Raw genomic sequence first — 25,150 nt, forward strand, 5'->3', positions numbered from 1 at the left:
ATGCAATGATTTCTTTACATTGTTGAAAAATCTAATAATTATTTAACCATTAATGGTTAAAAATCGGAAATAATGACAAAGAGACTCAAAGCAGCACATGGAGTGATACAGCAAGTTAATAATTCAAAAAATTCAGACTGAAATACAATAAATTTTTCAAATTTTGACATTAAGAAAAAGTATTTCATTAAAAAATAGTTATATATGTCATGTAGTTCTATTTGGCCCACAATATTAGTAAGATATAATTACCTGAGGTAGGAAAAATCGATTTTTAAATTTTTTGTATAACGTATTTCTATCGTTCCCAAACTGTTGCCGCGAAAAATTCCTTCAATGAATCCTCAAAAAAAATACATCGAAATCCCTAATGAGATTCGAAAATTTATATTCAGTAATTCCGATATTTCCATCGTAAAAAAACTTGAAGGAAATTCTTGCATTATTAAAATTAATTCTCTTAACAAAAAATACATATCGAAAGTAGTGGCAATAGAAACAATGACCCGTAAAATGTCAATATCATATTTCGAGGAGATTTTAGGATATTCAAGAATTCAATCAAAATTTATTCAAAAACTTGTTGGGTTTACAATTAAGCCTCCTTACTTTGTTTTTGGTAATTGCGTAAGCTCTATTACATTGCATGATTATCTTCAAAAAAATAATTGTTTATCTTCTGATCTTACAATCATTGCAACTGGAATAGCAAAAGGTATGGCCGAATTACATAGGAATGGCTTAACCTTACCATATCTCAATAGTAAAATCATTTTTTTATCTCGTGATTTACAACCACAAATCTGTGTTTTCTATAATAACACAGTCAATTGGCAAGCTCCTGAATGTTATAATGGTTTCTCTTGTTTAAAATCAGATGTTTTTATGTTTGGTTATATTCTATATGAAATGGTGACAAAGGATTTTCCATATGAAGGAATTAATGAGCGTGAAATTAAATCCATCATTATGAGAAATGAACAACCACAAATTCCGTCTTCTGCATCAAATTCACTTAATAAAATTATCCAAAAATGCTGGTGCCAAAATCCTGATATGCGGCCAAGCTTTGAAGAGATTTTAAGCGGATTCATTTCTGGTAACATTGATTTTCAATCTAAATTTTATGAACAATATTCAAACTCTAAACAGTATACTCCAATCCGTCCTATTAGTTCACCTATTTCACATGGCACTCTTATGTCTGCATATATGGATACAAGTAATTTAATTGATCAGAATTTTACTTCGCCTCATAAAATGCAACAAAATTTATATTCTTCAATTCGACCATCTGAGTATATACAAAATAATGATTTTGACATAAGTATTTTTGAGAAGTATTCTAATAAAGGATTTCTTGAATCATTAAAAAATGTGTCTTCATTCGTTGATCCCACTCAATATCGAACTTTTTTTAAGTTAATGGGATCAAATCTTTTGTCTAATCCACCTGTATATGTTACCAAAGCCATTTTAGAAGCAATATTATCAATATTAACTAATAATACATCAATTGAAACATTTGTTTCTTTAAATATACATAAATTTCTTCCAATTGATGATTCAGATTTAGTTAATTATTCATTCAAAATATTATATATTATTTGTGAAAATAATCCATCAATATTACAAAATGATTTTTCACAAATTTTATCAATATTAATAACAAAAAGCCCATGTAAATCATTAGTTTTAATTTCGATGTTTTCTAAATCATTTACAAATCTTGAAAATCCTTATTCTATTTTAGATCTATTAATTAAATATGAGAAAGTATTTTTTAAGTCAAAAGTTAGTTCTCATTATATTAACCTAATATTTTTTCTTAATTTTTATTTTGTTTCTTATTATAACTCAAGAATTTCTAAATGTAGAACAATATTTACTAATTTTTTAAGTTCTAATGATAAACAAACTTTAATTATAACGTATAAATCGATTTGTATACTTTACAACGAACTTTTTGAGATACCTTTTCATCAAATTAAAAATCATATTAAAGATGAAGACTTATGTTACTTATGCATATCATTGTTGTTACGAGTTAAAACCATTCCATATGATCCAGACCTCATTCAAACTTTGTTAATTATCTCTGAAACGAAAGTGGAATCAACGTTATGTTTATTAAAGATGTTACAAAATTTAGAATCATCACGTTATATGACGACGAATACTTTATGGCTTAACAAGAACTTACCAACAATTGAAGATACGTTACGTTTATTTTTAGTTATTATTTCACATAAAACAATACTAAATATCATAGTGACGATACCAAATGTTTTAAATTATTTTTTAACAATTATTAAATCGAATAATATCAATTGCATATTAATTCTATCTAAAATATTACGGAAAATTCCAATGTCAAATGAAGTAATCGAAATATTAGAAAACATAAATTTCTTTAAAATTTTATATAAGAAAATACCTAAAAATTTGGAAAATGTTCAAATAATTCCATACTTAAATATACTTTTACAATTTGCACTTGTCGAATATTCAAAAGATTTTAATATGTTTTCGGAATTGATAATTAATGCATTAGGTTCCGAAAGTAGAATATCAAAAGTTGCATTAAATTGTATATATATCTTAAGTTATTACAAAGAATGCGTGAAAATATTTTCCGATTTAAATGTCGAAAATAAAATCCGAAATTTGCAAGTGAAGAAATCGGATGAAAAGAAAATACAAATTATATTCTCCAATTTCGATAAGTTCTATAGTTATTATAGTGATTGAAATTATTAATTGTATTATAAATACTTATATGAACATTGGACTGTTAAATATCCTTTGTGACTTCTAAGTCGAATCTCGACACATGGAAGCTAAAGCATTAAAGGATATCATTCTCTGCAATCTCAAATTTATCGTTGAATGAAGTTGGTCAAAAAAATCACTCCACTTTTTGAATACAATTCTGTTAAAAACGATCAAAAAGTGCTGACTTCCACAAAAAGTTCAAATTTGAAGTGACTTCGGTTACATCACATGGCATGGGTTTACATGCTTTTTGGGAAAAAGCCAATTTCTTATCAAACACCCTCGAGAAGCTTTTGTTCAACATGCTCAATCATACAATGTTGTTGTATATGCATATTCACCATTATCAGTTCTTATAATGGCATCTACAATATTCCAAGAGCCAACACTAAAACAAATTCTGAAGGCACATAGCATTGCAACAAACACAAGGGTTAAAGATTTATTAACGACACTTGGCAAATTAACAAAAACATGTTTGCAAACTCAGTTTGGCCCAACAAGAAAATGGTCACTGACATGTCAATGTATGCGCCATTAGTAAGTACCTCTACTGATAACGCCAGTCGGTTTCCCACAGCTTGGATGTGACTTCATCAATAAGCACATTGAAGAAGTTACGCATGGACTCATTAAGGACATATATTAAGTCCGCAAACGCTTGTTAAAAATGTCCATCAGATAATTGTAGGTGCGAATCACTTCAACGCAAAGTAGAAGAAACGGCCAAAATGTGACGCACTACATACCATAAAATCGCACCATTTTAAAATTATAAGCAATGATGATATTAATTCATCGGAATAAAATTTATATAAATTGTTCAAGTAAAACTAAAATAAATTTTTATAGGTTGTTAACACTTTTTTGTTTCTTTGTTTCTTTTCCTTTCAACAACAAAATCACACAATTCCATACATACAACTTATAACAAAGATGACAAATAAACAAAACATTTTTCAGTGACACCATGATTAAAAAAACAACAAATATTTATGCTCCATTCACAAGTGCTAAACTACTTGTAGTATTCATTTGCGACAACGGAAGTTTTTTCTTTTAATCAACTTGATGAATATGTAACCAACGCGGTGCATATAGTAAAACAAATATATTATAAAGGAAGTCAATAACGCAAAAAAATGATCAACCTTTTCATCTCAAAGAGAATCAATCCAAACATATTTAAATTATTGACAAGAAATTCAATCTAAAGAAGAAGCAATTTTTCACAACAATCCAAATCAGAATTTAATCCACAAGAGATATATTATATCATTGAAAAAATGAATGAAAAAGAATTAATTAATATAAGTATTACCAAAAACTTTAATACCAATTATTTTTCAAATTATAAAACTGAAGAAGAAAACAAGAAAAACGAAACTAAAGATTCATTAAATGAAGAATTTAAAAATAATTATGAAAAATTATCAAAGAATGATTGGGAACTTCATAAGCAATTAGTTAAAGAAGGAGTTAATTCAAATGAAATATCAGAAATCATTAGAAATGATGATATAGAGAAACTTCAAGAAAATCAACACAAAAAAATTTCGATTATAATCAAATCATCAAACCATCACTTTATGAAAGATATTCTTTTATTAACAAAGAAAATGTTACATTAATTGATTTTGCTGTATTTTTTGAAGCAATTCAATGTTTTAAATATTTATTATTGAACAACGCAAAAGTTGAAAATACAGGTAAATATGTGATTGCATGTAGAAATCTTGAAATTATTTATTTATGTGAACAAAATCATTCGACATTTAACGGTGTTTATGAAATAGCAATTAAATTTCATCGAAATGATATCTTTAAATATATTTATGCAAACAAAATTGAAAAACTAGATCAAAACAATCAACAAATGTTGTTATTAACATATGTAAGCACAAACATAATTCCGTTTAAAAACTTTGGATATTGTAAGTAACACACAAGCATAAACTGATATTAAATTCCAAGAACAAATTTATCAATGTATTAACATTGGTAATTATGAAATTCTTTCATTTTTAGAAGGAGAAATCAAATTCGATGAATATAAAATTAATTTATCAGCGAAAATAGGTAATTTATATCTTGTCGAAGATTTTCTTGAGCATAATCAAATACCGAAAAATATTTTAGTTTTCACTCCAGAATAAGGAAATATTGAACTTGTTCAATATCTTATTAAACAATAAGGGATTGATATTAATGCTAAAAATATTGATTTGTTTGTATTAAAATATGTTTTAATGTTTTGATATTTTAAAATGATATTTGGAATTTTATTAAATTATTTAGAACATCATTAATGATAGCAACTATAAAAGGTTGTATAGGAATTGTTCAATTTCTTATAGAACAAGAAGGAATTACCTTCAAACTAAAAAATATTCGTATGTATTATCCAAAATTGATATTGTAAATTTTGTGTTTTTATAGAAATTTGGAATTTAATTGTTATATTTGATACCACACTTTTAATGGCTTCCCAAAATGATCAAACTGAAATATTTAAAATACTTCTTAAAACAGAAGAAAACATTAACAACATTGTTTTTGTTTATTTTATAGCTAGAATAATACAATATGAAAAATATTGCTCAAGAAAAAAGGAATCAGTACCAAAACATACGAGAAAACTATTACAGTGGCTTAAGTTAATTGTTTGCGTTTTTACTCATTAAGATATTTGATTAACTATAGAAAATAAAGGATGTGAAATGAGCAAGGTAGATATTAAAACATATATAAAGATCATGTTAGTTATGAGGCGATGAATTTTTTTGAACCAATATGGAGTGTCAGTAAAATATAATTCAATGCTTTATTCGAAAAGTACATGATGTCAAAAGTGACGTTCGTAAACTTCATAATTCATTTTTGAAGAAGTTTTGCCACTTTTTAATTAGAATTACACAATCTTTTAAGTGGAATTATTAAAGCATTAGTATTTATGCTGTTTAATGAAGTGTTCATTTTATTTGAGGGATGTTGCTGATGAGCTACGTGTGGCACCAACACCTGCTTTGCTATGTTTAACAATCTTCTTGCTCATAGCAAAGTCAGCAAGAACATGACCAATCATTTCAGGCTTGATCTGAACTTCTACAAATTCCTTTCCATTGTAGATACCAATTATGTTATCAACAAATTCAGGAAGAACAACCATTGATCTAAGGTGTGTTTTAACAACAGGTGGCTTTTCGCCTGGACCTTTGACAGCCTCACGAGCCTTTTTGAGCTTAGTGATAAGATGAAGATGTTTTACACCAAAGCAACGTGAGATATAGCGCCTGCGTGGTGCAGAAAGAAGCTTAACGAATTCTGGGAGTTCCATTGCCTTAAGGTCATCAAGAGTTTTGCCGCGAAATGTGTAGTTACGTTGTGCGAATTTAGACATTCCAAAGGCTGACCAAACCGTAAAACCGCCTTAACGATACAAATACATATTAACGGTCTCATCAAGTGGCTTGAATAAATCAAAAAAGTGACATTTTTTCTCATTGGGAAAAAATAATCAATTTTTAACAGCACTGTGTATTTTTGTAAACAGACACTGTTAAAAAAATTATGAATAATATCAGTAAACCATTAAATTTCTCGAAATGTTTTCTCTTGTTGAGAACAACAAAAACATGGAAAACGATGATTTTAAAACACACCTTAGTTTTATGGAGAGATTATTAAAACTTGAACAAATTATTTTTAATTTAACACAAGATAACATTCAAATAAAGTGGTTGCAGAAAGGTTTCCCAACGATAGAATCGAATGAATGAAAAATCATCGGATTTATATTCAAAAACTGAAGTGTTTGGGAAACCACTTTATCTATTTAAGAAACAATGAGCTTTTTTGATTTAAATTTCCCATATTCATTTAATAAAATTATTAGTACTTTAGTGTATTATGCATTTTGTCGTCAAAAAGAAACGAATTTTGTATACATAAATTATTTAGAATCCATTCAAATGAAAGAAGAAGAAATTAATAAAAATTTTTCAAAAATAACAAAAATATTTTTTAATTATATCAGTCAAATAAATTCACAAGAATCATATTATTTAAATGATAGATTGATTAAACGAAATTTAATTGATGTAAATGAGTTGGAATCAACATGATTTTTTCGATAGATTTTATTTATCATTTATTATCAATAAATTTTAACCAACTTATTTTATGATTAAAGATATTTTCATTTTATTCATTTACAAACATGTTTGGTCATTAAATTACACCAAAAGTGACATTGGATTCCATCATTCGGCCGTTTATTTTATTCAAAAAGTTGTTAGTAAACCTAATGGAACGAAGGTATAATTCTTAATTAATTTCAAACTATTTTTTAATTCAAGTATTTTCGCCAACTATCAGTTCCCTTAATGTATAGTGCGGCCAAAAAGGCGAAGTTCTGTGTTTCTGATTTCTTCACTAATTTTCTTGTTTTTATTTTTTAAGTTATCCAATTCAATCTCCTCAAAGTGGTCATAAGAGTACGTGATTATTTTGAAAAGTTTTTCATCGATTCCTCCATTCTTGCAATTAGGAGTATCTTTAAGATATTCTGCGGTACTAAAATCATACAAGCAATATTGTGATATATTAGCCAAAACGTTTCTAGTCTCTTTTGTTTGGAAAAAGGCATGATAATGTTCAGGTCCGAATTTTCCTCTTAAATCGTTATAAGGAAACAAAAGAGTTTGCAAATCATATGGACCATTTTCATAATTGACAACAACTGAACAAGAAGTAAACATTGCTTTCGAAACTGCTATTGTGAAGTAATCATCATCACTAGCAAACCTAACATAATCATCAACATGTTTTCCAATATATTCTTTTCCTTTGATTATTAATTTGGTGCCTTCTTTAATTGTATCAATGAATTTCTCTTTCATAAACTTTTGTCTTTCTAATGATTGTTTAGCCCAAACATCTTGATACCTCTTTTCTTCTGCCTTCAATGCTTCTTTGTTTGCTTTCCAATGTTCATTTACATTTTCATATATCTTTTTGACAATTTCATTGTGAATTTTTCCATACCTTGCAAGCTGACTCATAAAAGTACCATCATCTTCTGACATAATTTTATTTGTATATTTTTCATGGAATTTCAGTACTAAATTAAGTAAATCGATGTGTGTCTTATCTATGATATTATATAATACTTGATAATGTGGTTCAAAGACTTTATCATCCTTATAAAAGGTAATAAAAGATTTCATTTGTTCCAAAACTTTTCGATATACTTTACAAAATCTAAGTAATTCTGTCCAATGATATTTCTTCAAATTAAACATTTCGGTAATTATTGTTTGGAATGGAGTTATATCTTTAGAATTAAAAACAAGTTCTTCAAATCTATGTTCAATACTTCTATCAATACCATCTAAAGTTGGTGGCTTTCTTTTAGGTAATTGATTGAATTGCTCTTGGAAATTATCAATAGCTTCTGAAAATCGTTTGATATATAATGGAGAAATTTTACAAAAGAAATTATATATATTCATTGAATAAAAATCAAATTGATGATTAGAATATAAAACTCTAAAATCAGATTTATCATAAAGTAAATAAACTATATCTAAATTATTAGAAAATGATCTTTCTGCTTGTTTTTGTCCAAATGTTGACATTGCTTCGCTAAGATATGACTTCTTAAGTGTTACTAATCGTTCGGACATTTGGCTTGATGGAAACAATAATAAATATGGATTTAAATATGCTGGATGTATAAATCCATTAATATTTCTTTGAATTTCTATTTTAAGATCAATTAAATTCATTAAACATTCTGCAAATTTACCCGCATTTTTCAGATAATAATCCATTGTTTTAGTTTCTTGTGGATAACTTCTTCTAAGTCTTGCATCAGGTTCAAGATAATAATCACATTCAAACATTGGTTCAATAATCATTTGTCTAAGAGGATCATTTTCAGAATATATATAAGTTGTTGGTGTCATTTCACTATATGGAATTCTTCCGATTTTTTCATATGAATTTTTGATTATTTTAACACATCTATTTCGGATTTTTTCATCAAATGAATAATTACGCCACAAACCTGGAATCATTTTTAGTGCAATTAATGGATTCGTTTCAAGACAAGATTCTGCTTCTTCAAGTATTTTATATTGATTATCATTAGCTTTTATTGTCTCATTTTCTTTTGCGAAGTTTATAAATTCATCTAATATATCAACTCCTCCATCTAAAACAATATTAAGTAATGATACATTTGATATATAATATGAGATTAGATTTGATACTAATTGCACTTGATTAAACTTCTTGAAATATTCAGTAGAAGCAAAAGTAGGTTTCGGTGGTGAATTTATTATTGAAATTAACATTTTTGCTTTGTTTAATTCTTTTGTTAATTTTGGTTTAATTCCAGTTTTAATTTCATTTTTAACACTTTCAAAGAATTTTTGTATTTCGTTATAATATTTCTGATATTCAGGTTCACTTTTAGTTATTGCTATAACTCCATTAATTAATGATAAGAGTTTGAAATAATTCATTTCAGGGAGTTTCGAATCTGTTTTCATTGTTTGATAAAATTCTTTGACTTCGCTTATTGATCTTTCGATGTCTTCTTTATATGAACTATCTGATTTAGCTTTTGGAAATGCAATTTCTACTTCATTCCCTTTTGGTTTTGTAATTGAATTAAGTTTTTGTCTTAATTCTTTTGCTTCATCTTTAAGAAATACATCAACAATTTCAACAATTTCTTTACATCCATTATAATATTCAATTTCACTTGAAGCTCTTGGTAAATAATTATCAAATTCTTTCTTCAAATCAGGATAATGCATGGATTTATACTTTTTGATGATCATGCTGAAATCATTTTCGTTTCTAGTAAAGTTATTTGAATTAAAATCACCTGTTGCATATGCATATTGAAGTATTTCATCTTTTGTCTTTAAATACTTTTGATATTGTGCATTCCGTATTTGTTTACCACGTATCAATGCATTATAAGCTGTTGTTCTTGGGGAATAAAGTTTCTCCCTATAATTGTCTTGAAGTCTCCTTATTTCAGGTAACCCTTCCAAACTATTATAATTATATTGATAAAGCAATGGATGTGATAGCTCGCAATCTTCTATAATGTTTAATAAATAATTTTCCTTTTCTTCATTTGATAATTCATTTGAGGAATTAGTATTCATGTTTACATTTGGAGTTGGTGTAGAGCTTGTTGTTGTTGTTGTTGGAACTCTGTTAGTAGGAGTTGGTGGTGCTTGTTGATAATGACTTACGGTTGTTTCTTTGGAAAGAGAATTGGTAAATGTTACTTTGGAATGAAGAACTTTTTCATTAAATTCAACTGCAATCTTTTGGTATTCAAGAACTTCTCGTAGTTTTTCTGCTGGATAATAAGTTAAATCATCGAATTTATCATTTTGCTGCAATAATATAGGAAGCTGGGTTTTAATTTGTTGCAATGTAGGTGGGTCAATTTCAGTATGTTCCGGATCCGCAATAACCTCTTCCATGATTTCTTTATTTCGTGAAACAATTGACATTTTTGTTGAAAATGAAGAAAGCTTTTTATATCTTGGCAATGCTTCTGCAATTTGCACACGGTTTTCATATATCTTTTTAACTGTATTAAAATCTTCGTTGTTAACTTGCGTTGCATCTAAAAGTTCTGGGTGTGAAAAGAGATCAACGTTTGAAAGTTGTTCTTCTATATTTGCAATTTCATATCCAAATTTATCTATATCTGTATTTACTATATATCTTAATATTGTTGATCTTCGAATTGTATTAAAAGCAACTGTAATTTGTTGTTTTGTAACTGATGGTATTTGTTTGGATGAAGCATTCGTTTGTGATTTTTGAACAGGTGGTGGTTTACTAACAACATTTTTTGAAGCTTCAGGTGATGGTGGTGGAGGTGGAGGAAGAACAAGTGTTTCTTTGCGATTAAGAACTTTATCATTAAATTCAACTGCAATCTTTTGATATGCAAGAACTTCTTTCAATTTTTCTGATGGATAATATGTTAAATCATCAAATTTATCATTTTGCTGCAACAATATAGGAAGCTGGGTTTTAATTTGTTGCAATGTAGGTGAATCAATTTGAGTATATACAGGATCTGCTATAGCCTTTTCCATGATTTCTTTATTCCGTGAAATAATTGACATTTTTGTTGAAAATGAAGAAAGCTTTTTATATCTTGGCAATGCTTCTGCAATTTGCACACGGTTTTCATATATCTTTTTAACTGTATTAAAATCTTCGTTGTTAACTTGCGTTGCATCTAAAAGTTCTGGGTGTGAAAAGAGATCAACGTTTGAAAGTTGCTTTTCAATATTTGAAATTTCCTGTTTGAACCTTGCTTCATCTGCATTAATTATTGTTCTTAATATTGCTGATCTTTGAATTGCATTAAATACACTTGTAATTTTTGATTTTGCAATTGGTGGTTCTTGTTTAGGTGAAGCATTTGTTTGTGGTTGCTGAACAGGTGGTGGTTTACTAACAACATTTTTTGGTACTTCTTTAACTGGAGCTTCCTTTTTGGGAGGACTGGTAGTTGTTTCTTTGCGATTAAGAACTTTATCATTAAATTCAACTGCAATCTTTTGACATTTAAGAACTTCTCGCAATTTTTCTGCTGGATAATATGTTAAATCATCAAATTTATCATTTTGTTGTAACAATATCGGAAGTTGTGTTTTAATTTGTTGCAACGTTGATGGACTGATTTTAACGTTTTCAGGGTCTGCTATGGTTTTTTCCATTATCTCTTTGTTTTTTGAAACAATTGATATTTTGGTTGAAAATGAAGAAAGCTTTTTATATCTTGGTAATGCTTCTATAATTTGTGTACGATTTTCATATATATTTTTAACTGCATTAAAATCATCACTGTTAGTTTGTGTTGCATCTAAAAGTTCTGGGTGTGAAAAGAGATCAACAATTGCAAGTTGTTTTTCAATATTTGAGATTTCTTGTTTGAATCTTGCTTCATCTGCATTAGTTATTGTTCTCAATATTGTCGATCTTCGAATTATATTAAATACACTTGTAATTTTTGCCTTTGTAACTGGTGGTTCTTGTTTTGGAGGCATTTTTAAAGTGAAGCGATGAATCCTTGAGGTTCTGGTTAAACTTTTTGATAGACATTTCTGTTAAAGGTGATCACCTCACATAAATTGAAATATTATTGAAATTCCAATGGTGGTTGTAGTAACGTCTTCTGAAATATCTTTTTTCATAACCGTTGAAAATTTTATACGGATTCAAAATCAATTTAATGGTTTGCTTTTCCAAAGAAATTTTTTGTGAAGCAGCCAGAAAACTATCAAGTTAAGATTAGATTTCATTTTATTATGAATTAGACCAGAACGGGTCCTATCCTCTGGACGGTCGTTACCCTTATGAATGGTCATGATAAAAAATCAAATATTTTTTCTCAGGCCTATGCTTAAAATCGTTAATTGATTTCTTGTGGCTTTTATATGTTAATGTTCCTCATTTTATGAAGTTTATTTGGCTAAAAGGATTTTTTGTTGGTTTTGATGATTAGTTATTCTTCGAAGTTGTACTGCTTTTAAATATAATTTAATCAGACCAATTTCTTCATTACTTATCTCTTCGATTTCATCTACTGAAATTTGAAGAAATTTATATTAATTCATTGTTAAACATAAATATCTCGATTAAAAATTGGTTTTAAAATAGAAAGGAGATATAAAATCAAAACATATCATATATCGATAACCAGTATAATCTTTAAAATTTAAGACATTTAGAATGGGATCAGTTCGATTCAGAATTATTCATATGAAATTTTTTAACAAACAAAAATCCATAATTTAATAAAATGTATTCTTTCATATAGCTGTAGAGCCTGTGTCATGAAATGTGATCACTTTTATTGTATTAAACATCCATCTTAACAATCAATTAAATTTGATTGCTTTTTATGTTATTATAAAAGCTAGGACGAAAGTAAAAAACGAGTATACTACTTTACCTTGATTAATCTGATTTATGATTTGTCTATGCTCGTTACCTACATTTTACATTGACCTATCCCTTCCGAAATGAAGTTAACCAAGTATTTTTGATATTCCAGATCGAAATATAGATATTGCAATGATAATTTTTCCCAAATATTTCCGGTTTTTTCGGTTTGGTCCATCCTTTCGAGATGTCTAGCACAGAAAAACAAGTAGCAACAAAAGGAAAGAAGGGATCAAGTGGAAAGCGTTCTAGGTTTGTACGCGAAGTTATTCACGAACTTTCTGGCTGGTCACCATACGAACGTCGTGCTATGGATCTTATCAAATTAGAAAAAAGGAAATCAGCTCGTACATTCCTTAAGAAACGCCTTGGTACACACAAACGTGCCATGCACAAGCTCACATACCTTGAAAATGTTATACAGGAAGAAAATATGCAACATCATCATTAAATAACAGAGGAGTTTTTGTCATACGTTTTTTTGGCCTTACAAAACAAATGATATTTTTTAATTTTTTTGGCACTGAGAGTAATATTTCTTGCAGATTCTATACTTGTGACACTATTTTTGAATTCAATGAAAAATGATCGGAATCAATTGAATTTTGATTGTTTTGTAATTTTAATGAAAACAATTTCTTCAGAAGAATCAGAAGAACAATATCAAAAAATATTTGAGATAGGAGGTGGAACATATGGGTCTGTTTTTAAGATGTACTCAACAAAAGAAAAAAAAATAATTGCAATGAAAATTATTTCAAATGTTAAAGATCTTTCTAAACCTATAAGAGAAGCAGAATCTCTTCAAGAACTTAAGCACCCAAATATCGTAAAATTTTACGATGCATTTTTTGTGAATGAAGATTTCTGGATTGCTACAGAATATTGTGCAGGAGGCAGTATTAATGCACTAAAATCAAAAATGACAGAAAAAATATTGTTGTGTATAATACGAGATGTACTTAATGCATTATCATTTATTCATCGTCAAAATAAAATTCATTTCGATGTAAAACCGCCAAATATTCTTTTTTCTTCAATTGGCGAATTTAAACTTGCTGATTTTGGTTTAACAAAAGATCTATGTACATTAACAAAAAAAACTCAATTCTCAAAAAAAGGATCAGAATTATATATGTCTCCTGAAATGTTACAAAATAACTCAAATGTTTCGTCAGCTGTTGATATTTGGGCACTTGGTATCTCGGCTTTTGAAATGATGGTCGGTATTCCTCTTACGCTCACAGGGAAAAAAACGTTTCAAGAATGGGAGTCAAAAAATCTTGATCATGTTTTTCCAGGAGACAATAAACCGATGAGCTTGTCACTGAAAAATATATTTTGTAAGATGCTTATTGCTGATCCAAATAAACGTGCAACAGCAGATCAACTTTTAGAAGAAAAATGTCTCAAAAACTTACCAGAGTCATGGCTTGTTTGTGGGAATATAATTTGTAAACCACAATCTGTATGGGATTAATAAATTTTACTTGTATGCAAATGTTAACGTTCTTGGGGTATCCCCAATTCTCATGCAAACTGAGCTGGAAAAGCTCAAGAAAATTATAAATCAAAAAAATTTAAAATTTTCTGAATCTGTTCTATTTGATCATCTTTTAAATCTCAATTCATGTATAGAAAAAGAAGAAATTACAGATCAAATAATCTCGCAAGCTGAACCAATTTTTTCAGATTTATTGCTATTAAACAATGGAAAGATTAGTACGCAATGTACTCTTTCAATTTCTGATACCTTATTACAAATATATAGAAAACAAAAAAATCCTAAATTATGGATAATAACTAATCTTGCAATAAATAATCCAAATCCTTCTACAATTCTTGCTGCAGGTTATTTGTTTCGACACTTAGGATCAACTAATAAATCACAGCTTCCTAGGTTTATTGAATTTTTATTAGATAAAGGAAATCATTTTCTTTTTTCAACAATATATTCTTTTTATTCCTGTCTTAAATCAGTCGGATCTTCTTTGTCTCAATTTACGTCCCAAATTTATGAGTTTACTCATAAACATATTCAAAATGCATCACAACATGTTGTTTTTATTTCCCTTAAATTGCTAAAAACTCTTTTATTTAATTCAGTTCCGGTAAATCAGATTCTTGAAACGGCTAATATTTGTTTATCAAAAAATCATAATAATTTATTTGTTATAAATAGAGTTTCTAATCTTGTTTCCTGGTGTGCCTATCAACCATTGATTCCATATATTAATCAAACCACGCAAAATAAAGATGAATGGACACTTGAAAGCAAATCACCAAATTTAGATTTCACCAATTCTTTTGCAACAATATTAACTTTTCCACAAATTATCACTGAAGTTTTAGATTCTTTTCTTAATTTACTTGGACCTGAGATAATTTCTATTCATCATTTATCAATATTTAAATTCATTCGAACAAATATTCCAAATTCACTTAATTTGTTAATACCTTTTTTACCCGGCGATTCACGTTTTACATATTTTTATGACATAATAAAAGAACCAATTTCATCAGAGCAATTAAAAGTTTTATTTTCTTTAAGTCCTGATGATCGATGTATTAAAGAAACAATAAAAATTGCAATGAAACTTTCATGTTCGAGCAATAAAAATGATAAAACAGAAATAAAAACATTTTTCTCAACGTTATCACAAAATCATCCATTTTTAGTTGAGCCTTATATAAAAGAACTTTTTTCATGTTTAATCAAAAAGAATGTTACTGAAAATGAGATAAAAGGTTATACATCAATTATTTGTTCTATTTTAAGTAATTTAAAGGATAAAGAAAATATATTAAATAAAAATAAAACATTAATAATAAAAATAATAAAAGAATTTATTAAAAACACAAATTCATTAAATTTTTTATGTATGTTTAAAATATTAAAGGAATTAACAAAACAATTTACTTCATTAAAAATAGTAACAAATTCAATTGATTTAGTTATAAACAATAAAAATATTAATAATATTAAATTATTAAAAACATTTTTATCATTTCGTTCTAAATTCATTAAAACTAATCAAACATTAAACTTATTAAAAATTATTATTAATTTAAATGCAAATTTACCAATTTCAATTTTAATTAGTTTCACAAAAATTATTCCGAAAATTCCAAAAGATAATTCGATTTCATATAAAGCGACTTTATTAATTTTAAATAAAGCATTCGAAATTAAGCAATCCAAAGAATTAGTGAAATCATTTATTAAATTCCCAATACCTGTAACAAATGAATTACTTGAAAAGAAAAATGAATTTACTAAAAACGACAAATTCTTAGACATTGTAATACGAAAAATTCCAATTTTAATTAATAATTGTATAGAAAATGAACAAAATCTTTTAATTAATCATATTTTAAACACTAAAATTAATGCTATCAGTTTATTAATCATAGCTTCAATGTGTGAATCTAAATTAACACGATATAAATTACCTATAAATCTTCATAAATATTTGTTAACTTTATTACCTAAGAAAACTTCATTTTATCAAATTATTAGTGAAAGTATTTCATTGTTTTGTCGTTATCATATTGAATCACTTCCATATGTTTTTGATTATATCGAAAAGAATCCAACAATTTCAAGTTGTATATTATTGTCTTCGATTTTAGGTCATATTAATTTAACTTCACAATTGTTATCAAGATCGATTAACATATTAAATTCATTAATTATTAATCCTAAAATTATACCAATGATATTTCATACGTTTTCAACACTTTTAATTACACATTCCATACAATTTTCATCATTAAAGAATTCAAGTGATTTGTTCCAAAATTTATTTAATGTAATAAATAATGAAATATCATTACAACCAGTTGTATTATATATATTTAGTAAATGTTTTTGTAATTTAATCGAAATATTTTCAAGTGATTTATCATTAAATAACTCAATGATATCAAAATATGTAATAAAAATCATTCAATTAATAAAATTTACTCCAAATGATTTCCATAAAGAAATTTATTGTCAAGTTTGTCGATCAATTTATTTATTTGCTTATAAATTAACTCCATATATAAATATAACATTTCCTAATTCTAAAGGAACTTCTTTTTTATTACAACTTTATTCATGTCAAACATTAACAGATATATTAAAATTCCAAACATTAAAATTTAATCTTAATGAATTAATACAGACATTATTATTTTTATTACAAAAAACTAATGACTTAAGAGCTTATAATTTTATTATAACAATTGGTTCAATTATGACTGAAAATGATTTAACTTTTTGGGTTTCTACTATAAAACGTATTTTAGTAACTTCTTCATTATTAAATACTACAACATTATCAATTGAGCCAACACAAATAGTAAAGAAATGTTGTATTAATGTCTCAATATATGCAATTAATCAAATTTCTAACTTGAAAGTATTAAAAACAGAGTTTCTTGATGATATTGTTACATCATTATGTCGTTCAATAGAAACAGGTGATATTCACTTACAAAAATCGACTTTCCCAGCTTTACAAAAAGTGGTCGAGTTATTTTCTAATAGTGTTAATGAAGATAATGAATATACATTAAATTTATATGAATCACAATTTCTTTCAGTTATTAAAGTTGGATTTCAACTTGACTTAAACATAAGTGGGAAATTTTTAACATCTTATTTAATATTTATTAGTAATAATATGTTTATTAATCCCGAAGATTTTTCAGCTGTTATCATTGTATATTTAAGTGGTTTAGATAAATGTAATCAAAGGAATTCTTCATTTTATTCATTAGCTTCAAGATTATGTACTATTGGGATGAAATATAAACAATTACAAACATTAATTTTACCATTTTTAACAAAGCTAACTCCGATTTTTGCTGAAATTGTATATGAATCAATTTCATTATGGAATCCAAAAAACACATGGAAAGAAAAATCGATTTTTAGAGAGAAAGTTAAAGATTTTTACTTCGAATTATTACCAGGATTTGTTTGGCTTCAAACAATTTCGAATACATTAATTGATAATAACATTTTAATTTCATTCTTTTTAATGGAAATAAGTTTTAACAATGAGAAGTTAATGGTTAAATCAGCGTTTGAATCACTTTCGACTTCGATAAAGTTTTGTGGTAATTTAATTTCGCCTGAAATGTTAGAATTAGTTATTAAATCTTCGTTAACATTTAATGAAATTAATGAAACGGAACTTTTGAATCAAAGTTCTCTTTTAATTAAAGAAGATAAAAATTGGGATCCAATTCGAATTAATATTTTATCTCTTTCGTTAAATTCGGAAATTGTTTTTTCGCCTTTAATTTTCGCTTATTTATTATATACTGATAAAAGAAAAGTTCTTTCGAAATATGCTTTGTATATGGGATATTTCTTAATTGAGCGTTATCAAAATATAAAAAATGAAGCAAATGCTCTTTTTACTCTTTTGTTTAATCATTCTCCTTTTATAATGGAAAATATTTGTAATTATATTATCGATAAAAATGATATTAAAACAGATTTCAAATATTTAATATTAAATCTTTGTTTACCGAAATTAAAACTAACTAATAACTTAGATAAAATTATTAGGTTTTTATTAGTGACTTTTAAAAAAGGTGGAATGCATTTAATTGGTGAAACTCTTAAATCCAATACACAAATTGGAATTTATCTCTTTATAAAAGGCGGATGTAAAACGGCTTTTTTGCTATCGTTAAAGGATTCAGAGAATTTGAGAGCTTATTTGTGGTTCATTCAATTCGGATTAAACGTATTGAACAAAAACGAATCAAAAATAGCAACAAAATTTGCTGTTTCTGTTTTTAAACTTGTAATTATTTCTTTAGAAAAATACGAAAATAATTATACAAACTCAAGAATGATAATTTGGCATTACATTAGATTATTAAAAGATGCTGTTGAAATAGGAAAAGATTTATTAGAAATAGAATTCGAAAAATTGGATAATAAAACTAAAATTAAAATTAATCAAATGATAAAAGGATTTATAGAGATTGAAGAAAAAAATATAAAAGTACAAAAACTTGTAGAGTTCTCAACAAATGACATAAGTCGAAGCACAATGGAATGGCAAACCCTAGAAACGGTCGACACATATTAACCGTAAATTGTTTTGAAAAAAATGCTTGTTGAATATACAAAATAATTGAATTTAATAAAAATTCCTCTTTCAATTTGTTTGGAACAACAAGAAATAAACCACATAAAAAATTGTGCGATTTACTTAACCGAGCAATCAAAATTTCCTTCAACTTTTTGGGGTTAATTAAATTCAAATTCATCATTCTAAAATGAAGACGTTCTTTTTCTTATGTTTTCTCACAACAATTATTTGTGATGAGACTCTTAATATAGAAGGTATTAAAAAAATTGAAGAAAGTATGTATTCTTCTTATAAAACTAGAACCAAGCATCTTAATATTGGGCAAGGTGTTGAAACTATCTCATATTACACGTTCTCTAAATGGGATCTGCTTGAGGATGTGATAATAGGAGATTCAGTTCGTTATATACAAACAAGAGCATTCTATAAATGTGAAAATTTAAGACAAGTTCAATTTGGCAAGAACGTTACAGAAATAGAATTAGGTGCATTCTCTACTTGCAGTATCGAAAATATTTCTTTCCCAGATTCTCTAGTCAAACTTGGCCCTTATGCATTTTCTGGTTCTCTCAAACTCGTTGAAGTAAAGTTTGGCAGTAATTTAACAGAAATTGGGCCGTACTGTTTCTTTTATTCTTCTGTGAATTCTATTACATTACCAGATTCTCTTCAAACTCTTGGCGAAGATGCGTTTGGAAAGTGCCGTAATTTACTTTCTGTCACCTTCGGACAAAATCTTAAGAACATATCATATAATTTATTTGAAAATTGCAACAATTTAAAAGAGGTTTTCATGTCTTCATCAATCGTAAACATTGGCAACTATTCATTTGATAGTTGTTTTAATCTTGAAGAGATTAAATTTGGAGATAATGTGACCGTTATTAATTCTCATGCATTTACCGGCTGTTCAAAACTTAAAACAGTTACATTTGGGCCTAAAGTGCAAGTCATTGGGGAATTTGCATTTTATGAAGCTCCAATTACGAAATTAGAATTACCTATTTCATTAGTTACACTTGCATCAAAAGCGTTTTATTCATGTAAAAAACTCGAGACAATAACAATACAATCGGAAATATCCAACTTAGGAATCGGAATTTTTGAATCATGTAAAAATCTTAAAACCGTTAATTTCAAGTCTAATCTCACCAAAATACCTAAAAAAATCTTTTATTCATGTGAAAACTTAGCAGAATTTACACTTCCAAGTTCATTGCAAATCATTGGCGAATCAGCATTTTGTTATTGCAAGTCAATAAAAACGATTGAATTAAGTGAAGGATTACATACAATTGATGACTATGCGTTTTTCTATTGCGAAGGCCTTAAACAAATTAATATACCGCAAACAGTTACAACGATTGGAAAAAACGCGTTTTATTATTGCGGCTCATTCACCGAACTCGAAATTCCTTATAACGTCACACAAATTGGCGAATATGCATTTGCGTATTGTTATTCTGTTTCCACGTTTAACTTCTCCAGTCGAACTGACACGATTTCTAATTATATGTTTTATATGTGTCAAGATTTATATCAATTTACAATACCCGACACGGTGACAACGATTGGAAGAAGTGCATTTTCACAATGTTCAGCATTAGTTATACTTCACATAGGCAAAGGCGTGAAAGAGATTAAAGTCAATGCATTTTCTAGTTGCGGATTCTTGAAGTGCATATTCTTTAATGGGGATAAAGAGCCAAAACATGAGTCAGACGTCTTCGATGACGCCAAATCTAAGAAAGTGTTCGTGTTGGACACTTACGACAATGACGAATTTTGCGACATCAAAGTCACCACTGAAGTCGAACAGTGTCCGGACATGGAACCATTGACACACTCCGATCCAGAAGTTCCCACTGCTTTAGTTGCGTGCGTTTCGTTTGCTGTTTCGTTCGTGGGACTCATCTGCGTCATAATAGCTGTGGTGTGCTGGAACAAGAGAAAGCAGATGAAGACGTCGGAGTCCGAGTCATCGTCTGAAGGATATGTTCAGGAGCATCTGCTCGAGCATACACAGAATGTTTATACTGAGCCAGTGCCGAATTATTACGTGGAGGCGAACTATTACCAACCACAGCCAAATGAACAATTGTACTATATTAATCCTTACGGACAATGATTCGGTATTCTTTAAATTTTATTTGTTGAAACATTTGTTTGAATGATTTGGACATGGAAATTAATTATCGACTTTGTGCGCGTTGAGTAAATCGCAAAAATATATTTGTGTGATTATCAATGTGCACTTCCTGAAGAAGGTTATGCACAACTAGCGATATTAGATCCCACGAGTAAAAGCTTAAAATTTTATATTAAATCTATTTGAAATTACATCCATTTGTTTAATTAGTAATTAAAACGTTTTTTCTTCGCTATGTTTTTGAATTATCCAATAAGGTCATGTAAGTCTTTTTTCGTTCACTTTTGAGTGTTGTACACCAAAAGCATATTCAACTGCTGTGAACTCTATCACCACGGTAATGATTTTTCGTATTTTTGAAAACGAGCCTTATTTTGTTAAGATTAAATCATACCTAAGCATATAACAAAAACATCATGAAAATACATTAAACAGATACTAATAATTTAATATCGATCAATATTATGAGAACTGTTTTACACAAATTTTATTGGGGAATATTTGCAATCACATAAAAATCAAAACGAATCCAACTAAGATCAAAACAGTTTATAGCCAAGTTGGTTAAACGGTGAATATGATCATATTTAAAAAGTGGATTCTGTGTTTCTCAATTTAGGAGTTTGATAGAATATACAGACAACCGTCCAAAAAACTTATCTCAATTTTCATGATTCATTCAATTTTATCTCAATTCTTGATCAGAAAAATGTTTGTACTTTTTTCGTTTGTCGCAAGCATTGTATGTGCAACTGATACTCTTACGATAAATAGTCCTAATATTGTTTGTTATGGTGATTATACTTCTTATAACTCAACGACAAAATATCTGATTATTGGTAATTTTGTCTCAAAAATCGCAACTTTAGCATTCTGTCAATGGCCTATACTTGAAAGTGTAACATTTGGATTAAATGTTATGTATATTGAATACCAAGCATTTTATCGATGTACAAAATTAAAACATATTCAATTTGATCGTAATGTTTTGAGTATTGGTGGTGAAGCATTTTATTATACCAGCGTGTCTAATATTACTTTTCCTGATTCACTTGAACGAATTGATTTCGGTGCATTTTATCGGTCGAGTTTAGTAAATATACATTTTGGTAGTGGTCTCAAAGAGATTGGAGGACGAGCATTTTATGAAATCAGTGCGTCGAATATTACTTTTCCTGATTCACTTGAAAAAATTGGATATCGAGCATTTTATCAATGTATGAATCTAAGAAATATTCATTTTGGTAATGGCATTAGAGAAATTGAAGAAAATGCATTTTATCATATCGGTAATTGCGATATTACTTTTCCTGATTCTCTTGAAAAACTTGGAGAACGTGCCTTTTATTGGAGTTACATTCTTTCAGTCACCTTTGGCAAAAACTTCAAAGAAATTGGAAAAAATTGTTTTACTATATGTTATTCATTGAAAAGCATTACATTTCCAGAAAAATGTTTACTTAAATCACTTAATTCATATGCGTTTTCACAATGCACAAGTTTGATACATCTCACTTTAGGACAAAATCTTGAAAACATTTCGAATCATGCATTTTATCTTTGCGATAAATTAGAAGAAGTTTCGATTCCTGATTCAGTTAAAACCATTTGTACTTATGCATTTTATCAATGCACAAAACTTCAAACAGTTACATTTGGAAAAAATTTGGTTGAAATTGGTGCATCGGCATTTTATTCCACACCAATTTCATCAGTCGAATTTCATAATTCATTAACAACAATTTTATCAAGAGCATTTTCTCAATGTATGAAAATCCAACATGTTACAATTCCTTCTTCAGTTGTAACATTATCTGAATATGCATTTTCATCTTGTTCTCTAATTAAAACTGTAACAATTGAATCAACAATACGAAACTTTGATGTTGGCGTTTTTGCAAGTTGTTTGAATTTAACAACAATTAATTTCACTGCAAATATCGCTGTAATTCCAACAAATACATTTTATGGATGTTCTAATTTAAGAGAAATTAATATTGCAGACTCAGTTATAACTATTGGAAATTATGCATTTTATTCTTGTAAAAAACTTAAAAAATTTAATATTACTCAAAAAGTTACTTCTATTGGCGAGTATGCATTTGCTTATTGTGAATCATTTGAAAAAATAGAAATTCCTTATAGCGTAATCACAATAGGAGAATATGCATTTGCTTTTTGTTCAGAACTTGAAGAAGTTGATATTAAAAGTCAAACAAGTACAATTCCGGTTGGTATGTTTAGAAAATGTGAGAAAATCACCTCAATTACAATTCCTGATACAGTTACAACAATTGGAAATCAATCATTTTATGAATGTACAGAATTATTTACAGTATATATCGGGAAAGGAGTTACAGAGATTAGAGCTGAAGCATTTTACAAAACAGATTCACTTAAATGTATTTATTATTATGGAACTTCATCACCAAAATATGGAAAAAATGTATTCGGTCCTTATGCTAAAACTTATTACGTCTCTGACTCTTACACAGATAAAAAGTTTTGTGGCAAAACTATAACAAAAGGTTTTGGAGAATGTCCGCCAAAAAGAACTTATTCAAAGAAATCGGATGATGATATTAATTCAAATGCTCCAATGATAGGAGGTATAGTTGGAGGCTTCGCGCTTTTCTTTATTATCCTTGGCATTATGTTAGTCATCACTTATAGACATCGCAAAAAATTAATGTCGTCTTCATCTTCGTCTTCTTCCTCATCTTCTTCAAAGAAATGTTATGATTATCAATATGCAGTTCCTGAAGAAGGTTATGCATATGATCCGCAATATGCACAGCCAGCGATACCTCCGACATACAGTCAGACGACATATTAATATTAAATCCCATGAGTAAAAGCTTAAAATTTTATATTAAATTTGTTTTATTTAGATAAAGAATCGTTTTTTCTTCGCTATGTTTTTAATGATTTATCTATACAGAAATATTGTGAAACATCAAATAAGAAACACAAAATGGAAACTATTGGAAATATTTTTGTTGATAATTGAGTTTTTGATTTCAATTTCAGCGTAACCAATGAGAACCAGTTTACCATAATGGGAAGCATTATTTCGTACTTAAAAACAATTATTATATCCTCCTCCATTTAAATTCCAATACCTTCTTTCTAAGGAGAATTTAAAACTTTCTGTATTACATGATTATGAAAAATTGACTAAAAATCTAGTGGAACTTGATGATTTTGTAGTAAATGTTTAACAAACAATAAATTTCTTTCCCTTGATGAATTTTTTATAAAAAATCCATATTTATTCCGTCTTCATTAAAAAAAAAAATGAAAATTTTTCATAGCTTCCAAAACTTATACAAGTTTCACTAAATTTTTTAAGTTTTTCTACTTTTATCTCATTAGTGAATGTGAAGAACTTCAAACAGTTATATTTGGTCTGAAATTAAATACAATTTCTTCGTATGCATTTTATTATACATCAATATATATTTTGTTCAGCACTTATTTATGAAACGAAAAAATATAAATAATAGATGAATTACTACTTAAATAAAAAATTTTATTTACTTAATATTAATAACATTTAAAATTCGTACTGTCGAACCTATTTTAATACAATTTTGCTGCTAGCTTACAACCAATTAAATACTAAATCAATGCCAATGCTGCTAAGTTTATTTGTTTCTAATTTACTTACTGGTCGAATCATTATCTGATGAATAATCTGAAAAAAGTATGTTATCGATTATTTCATCGCTTATTGATATTGTTTTTGTTTTGTTATTTTTATTTAGTGTGATGTTTTCAAGAGATGAATCACTTTCAGAGTAAAACAAATCTTCATTTCCCTCAGTCCCTTGTTTACCACTTGAAGTTGTTTCATTACTCGAATCTGTTTCATCACTAGAACTTTGGATAAAATTCTTATTTATGATTGAACGATTTTGAAAAAAAGTTTTTCCTTTGTTTTTTCCTGATTTTACGTTAGGTTTAAAATCATTATTTGATGAATTGTTTAATGTTTCGGAAGATTCACTTTGACTTGAAAAAACAAAAATTTCATCATCATTATAAGAAAGATTTGTATAACTCTTTCTAAAACCTAAATCTTTTGTTTTCGTTTTGTGGGTGATTGAGTTAAGACTTGAATGAA

The 25,150-nt window shown here is 27.7% G+C and overlaps 5 protein-coding genes across 5 annotated transcripts; 3 read left to right on the forward strand and 2 right to left on the reverse strand.

Moving 5' to 3' along the window:
- Nucleotides 1-5,752: 5,752 nt before the first annotated feature.
- On the reverse strand, nucleotides 5,753-6,175 carry GO595_000447 (ribosomal protein S19; the record flags this gene model as incomplete). The annotated part of the gene is made up of 1 exon (XM_067917600.1): nucleotides 5,753-6,175. The coding sequence occupies one exon, from the start codon at nucleotides 6,173-6,175 to the stop codon at nucleotides 5,753-5,755; it is 423 nt and encodes a 140-aa protein (XP_067779435.1).
- Nucleotides 6,176-7,157: 982 nt separating this feature from the next.
- GO595_000448 (uncharacterized protein) lies at nucleotides 7,158-11,876 on the reverse strand (the record flags this gene model as incomplete). Its single annotated transcript, XM_067917611.1, has 1 exon — nucleotides 7,158-11,876. The coding sequence occupies one exon, from the start codon at nucleotides 11,874-11,876 to the stop codon at nucleotides 7,158-7,160; it is 4,719 nt and encodes a 1,572-aa protein (XP_067779436.1).
- A 1,085-nt stretch (nucleotides 11,877-12,961) lies between these two features.
- GO595_000449 (ribosomal protein L36e) lies at nucleotides 12,962-13,225 on the forward strand (the record flags this gene model as incomplete). Its single annotated transcript, XM_067917622.1, has 1 exon — nucleotides 12,962-13,225. The coding sequence occupies one exon, from the start codon at nucleotides 12,962-12,964 to the stop codon at nucleotides 13,223-13,225; it is 264 nt and encodes an 87-aa protein (XP_067779437.1).
- Nucleotides 13,226-19,062: 5,837 nt separating this feature from the next.
- GO595_000450 (leucine-rich repeat protein) lies at nucleotides 19,063-21,003 on the forward strand (the record flags this gene model as incomplete). Its single annotated transcript, XM_067917634.1, has 1 exon — nucleotides 19,063-21,003. The coding sequence occupies one exon, from the start codon at nucleotides 19,063-19,065 to the stop codon at nucleotides 21,001-21,003; it is 1,941 nt and encodes a 646-aa protein (XP_067779438.1).
- Nucleotides 21,004-23,260: 2,257 nt separating this feature from the next.
- Nucleotides 23,261-23,860, forward strand: GO595_000451 (leucine-rich repeat domain-containing protein; the record flags this gene model as incomplete). Its single annotated transcript, XM_067917645.1, has 1 exon — nucleotides 23,261-23,860. The coding sequence occupies one exon, from the start codon at nucleotides 23,261-23,263 to the stop codon at nucleotides 23,858-23,860; it is 600 nt and encodes a 199-aa protein (XP_067779439.1).
- Nucleotides 23,861-25,150: the final 1,290 nt, after the last annotated feature.

The sequence above is a fragment of the Histomonas meleagridis genome (genome assembly GCF_020186115.1).
Source record: "Histomonas meleagridis strain 2922-C6/04-10x chromosome Unknown contig_10, whole genome shotgun sequence".
In the NCBI taxonomy this organism is placed as follows: domain Eukaryota; phylum Parabasalia; order Tritrichomonadida; family Dientamoebidae; genus Histomonas; species Histomonas meleagridis.